This window comes from Mchenga conophoros, linkage group LG16, assembly GCF_057382185.1.
Source record: "Mchenga conophoros isolate Kocher_MC1m ecotype Shallow Benthic linkage group LG16, M_conophoros_male_GT1.1, whole genome shotgun sequence".
Taxonomy (NCBI): Eukaryota; Metazoa; Chordata; class Actinopteri; order Cichliformes; family Cichlidae; genus Mchenga; species Mchenga conophoros.
The window spans coordinates 10,130,776-10,134,777 of NC_140541.1; the positions used below are offsets into that span (position 1 = coordinate 10,130,776).

The 4,002-nt window shown below is 36.5% G+C and overlaps 1 protein-coding gene across 1 annotated transcript; it reads left to right on the plus strand.

The window, feature by feature from the left end:
• Positions 1-1,055: 1,055 nt before the first annotated feature.
• Positions 1,056-2,003, plus strand: LOC146556301 (olfactory receptor 1500-like). Its single transcript, XM_085250517.1, has one exon. The coding sequence runs from the start codon at positions 1,056-1,058 to the stop codon at positions 2,001-2,003; it is 948 nt and encodes a 315-aa protein (XP_085106643.1).
• The last annotated feature ends 1,999 nt before the right edge of the window (positions 2,004-4,002 follow it).

Consider the following 4,002-nt stretch of genomic DNA (forward strand, 5'->3'; position numbering starts at 1 on the left):
TTATTGCTAACGCAATTATATGGCACATTGACCTCTGAGGAAATATTAGTTTTTAATTTTTAATGGCACTCATCATCAAACAGATTGCATACCCCTGGTTTAGACTTTCCATCATGCACCCATAAATAGTAAAACTTTCAATAACAATTTCAAAGTATGATGAAAGTGTAAGGATTGCCATAAAACTTCAATACAAATCAAAACCCACACACTGTTTGTGCACAAGAACACTAAAGAACATTTGAAAGTTCAACCAGAGGAAAAAAATGTTGAACCTTTAGGGACTCCCTTCATCCAGAACATGTTCAGGTTAGGAAATGGGCAGAAAACATTTCTGCAAACCCTTCACATTCTGGACATAAACTCTTCAAACTGCTGTCTTCAGGAAGGTGCTACAGAGCACTGTCTACAAAAACCGGATGCTACAGAGAGAGTTTCTTCCCCCAGGCTGTCACACTGATGAACATAATCAAATAACCCACAGTTATATTGTTCTGGACATATGCACATTGTTGCACTTAGTTTGTATAAGAATTTCTGTCCTTGGGCTAATGATACAGGGCACACAAAACTGAACAGTTTTTACACAAAGGACATCACCAACATGTATACTACTATGAAGTCACCTAATCAATGATTTGAGAACAACATTTATTTTATGTTTAAAGCACATTTTTGCACCTTGAAATTACTGTGTGAGAGAGAATTGTTCTTATTGACTTTATTCATTTTTATTTTTTGCTCTTCATTGTTTACACATCTAATCTGGTATTACTTTTTTTTTTTTTAATGAGGAGAGATAGTGTTGCCATCCTGAATGTTCACATTGAACAGAAAAGAAGGATTAATTGTACATTAATTGTACATTCCCAAAGCTTCAATTATAAAAGCTTTGGTGTTTCAGAACTCTCCCTCCCTTGAGGATAAGGCAAAATAATAAAAACCTGCCACATACTCATATGACTGTGTGAAGTCTTTGTCTTGTTTTTGGTTTTCCATTCATACTTGTTATGTAATTAGTTTTATGAGCAAATGTTTTGTCTTTGAAAACAATAATGGATAAAGAGTTAAATGTTACCTTTCTAACTCTGGACTGGTACACGGAAATTAACAAGTACAGATATATTTTCTTTTTTATTATGTTTACACTATATATTCTAATAATCTGCACTAATTCTACTATTGTGTATTTAATCTGGATTCATAAAAACCTCCATGAGCCTATGTACATTTTCATTGCTGCTTTGCTACTTAACTCTGTTCTTTACAGCACAACTATTTACCCAAAACTTTTGATTGACGTTTTATCTGATAAACAAGTCACAACATATTCAGCCTGTCTCTTTCAGTTTTTTATGTTTTACACTCTAGGTGGTTCAGAATTTTTTCTCCTGGCTGCCATGGCCTATGACAGATATGTGGCTATATGTAAACCTCTACAATATCATATTATCATGAGAAAAACCACTGTGAGTATTTCCCTGATCATAGCTTGGCTTGTACCTGTTTGTCATATTGCTGTCCTAGCAATAGCGAGTGCTGAAGCTCAACTGTGTGACTCTAATATAAAAGGAATATTTTGTAATAATGCAGTTTACACTCTTCAGTGTCAAAGATCAAGATTAATTATCATCTTTGGTGTGATTGCATTACTAGATCTTGTAATACTTCCTATGCTCTTCATAGTTTTCACATACACAACAATTTTCATTGTTTCTTGTCAAAGTTGTAAAGAAATTAGGAAGAAAGCTGCAGAGACTTGTTTACCCCATCTCTTAGTTTTAATTAGTGCCTGTTTGTTTTTTGTGTATGATGTAAGCATAGCTCGGGTGGAAGCAGATTTTCCAAAAACTGCACGCATAATAATGACATTACAAATAGTGCTCTATCACCCTTTGTTTAATCCATTTGTATATGGGCTCAAAATGAAGGAAATTTCAAAACACCTAAAAGGGCTGCTTTGTCAGGGCAAAAAAACTTCTTGTATTAAAACTGGATCTTAAGTACAGTCATTTTTTCTATAATGAGTTTTACACCATCATTGTATCTGTGGAAAGAAATATAAAATGGAAAATAAATCACTTTCATTAATTTATTTACCAAACTGTCACCATGTTTTGAAGAGATGACATTTGTATTATTTATTTTGCGGTTTAAATATTACTAGTAATATTAACATTCATAGTACTGATGATACATAATATAAACATGGAATAACTGTTCCTACAGGTACCTTAATTCCAAAAGAGGAATTAGTCTTTCCATTTTTATATAATAACCTCTGTTACTTTTGATTAATGTTCTCATAGCTCTCTTTTGCACCTGTCGATTTACATTTGTATTTTTCTGACTTTTTAGTTTTCCACTTGTTATGCTCAGTAAGAGAATGAGAATTACATTTTCAGACCTGAAGAGTTCTAATAACATGAAAGCTACGATCTTTAGATAGAGGAATTAATGAAAAAGTTGCCCTTTTCTTAATATACTGTAGACACCAACTGTGCTTTAGGTACAGCTAACTGAAAAAAATCCCCTGTATAATCCACATTGTTATTGTCGAATTTCTTTCATTTATTAATTCAAGAAATAAATATATAATGGGTGAATAATGATAAAGCACAGAAATGTAGAAATTTTAATTTAGCTTTACATTAGATGTATTCTGTTAATTCTGCTATCATTTATTTGTATTTAGTTAAAGTTCCATGTACCCGGGTTGTTTTGATTTTTTATTTTGACTATTTATCTCTTTCATTGGTTCATTTATTACTCTGTATGTGCCATGATATCTGAGTGGCATGTATATAAAAGTAGCATAAGAAGTAAGGAAATGTGTGTTTTGTCGGTTTTGCTTTTTGGCAATGAATCTTATACTGCTGGAAAGCCTGTTTATTTCTCCTTACATAATGTCACATTTGTAAGGAAAAACACATTTGTTGTTAAACAGCAGAGTTGAGTGTGTGTGTGTGATGTGTTCAGAGATAGACTGGTGATCTGGCATACTGGGCATTAGCCCAGCAGACCGACCGGTATAATTATTGTTCTTTGTCGATACAATTATCCAGGTCGGCCTGAAGGGCTGGTGCTCACCATCACAGCAACCCATTCTTCATTTTCATTACTGACACTGGATTCCTCAATCAAATCTCAGTCAGCCCTGTCTTACTTTTGTGCTCATGCACCTTGTAGAAGAGTTTAGTGTCGAATAAGTGTTTGATAACGATGGACAAACAAAAGTGAAACAGTTGAGGTGAAAAAGTAGAGAGGAAAAAAATACTGTCATTGAAACTACAAATAGATGCAGCAAAATGTGTCAAATTTACTTACATGTTAGTTAGTGCTCTTCAAAACTGAAAATTTTGGTATCGATCCGACACCCATTAAATTAAGGGTAATACTTCCTATTCTAATACTTTTAATGTGAGCTTATGCAGAGCAGATCAGTGTGTCATGATTTATGACCTGAATCATCATGAATTTGCCAAATTCGGAACACATTTTAATGACCACCAAAATATACCTGTGGTGTGAATGAGACACGGCAAGTCCACGGCTCAAGGTTTTGAGCCATTTTATTTATCACAGCTGCAGCTCACCAGCTACCAGCCGGACATACATCACACCACAATCAAAAACACAACCCTATTTCCCCATGTTTAACTCGGTGGGTGTGATTGCAGATGCCGCGCAGGTGTGTCCACCCTCTCCGCATGGCACCGCAAGCCACGCCCCAAGACATACCCCATCTCCATCGGGCGATGGCGGTATGTGGTGGTGGTTTGGTTTGCGATTGAAGTGGGGAGGCACCTGCAGTGGCGGTGCAGCTGGTCCGAAGGTTGACCATGTTGAACGCAAACACGGGCCTGCAGGCACGTTCGTGAGCCCCTGCTCACAGGTGGCTCGGCCGGCATCCGAACAGGAACAGCTGGCACCTCGACCTCGGGCTCAAGTCAAGCAGGCTCCCCTGGCATGGGGACCTCCACCTCTCCCGGCTGGAGCAGC

Coding starts and splice junctions, on each gene's coding strand:
- LOC146556301 (XM_085250517.1), top strand. CDS start 1,056: ATGGATAAAGAGTTAAATGTTACCTTTCTAACTCTGGACTGGTACACG.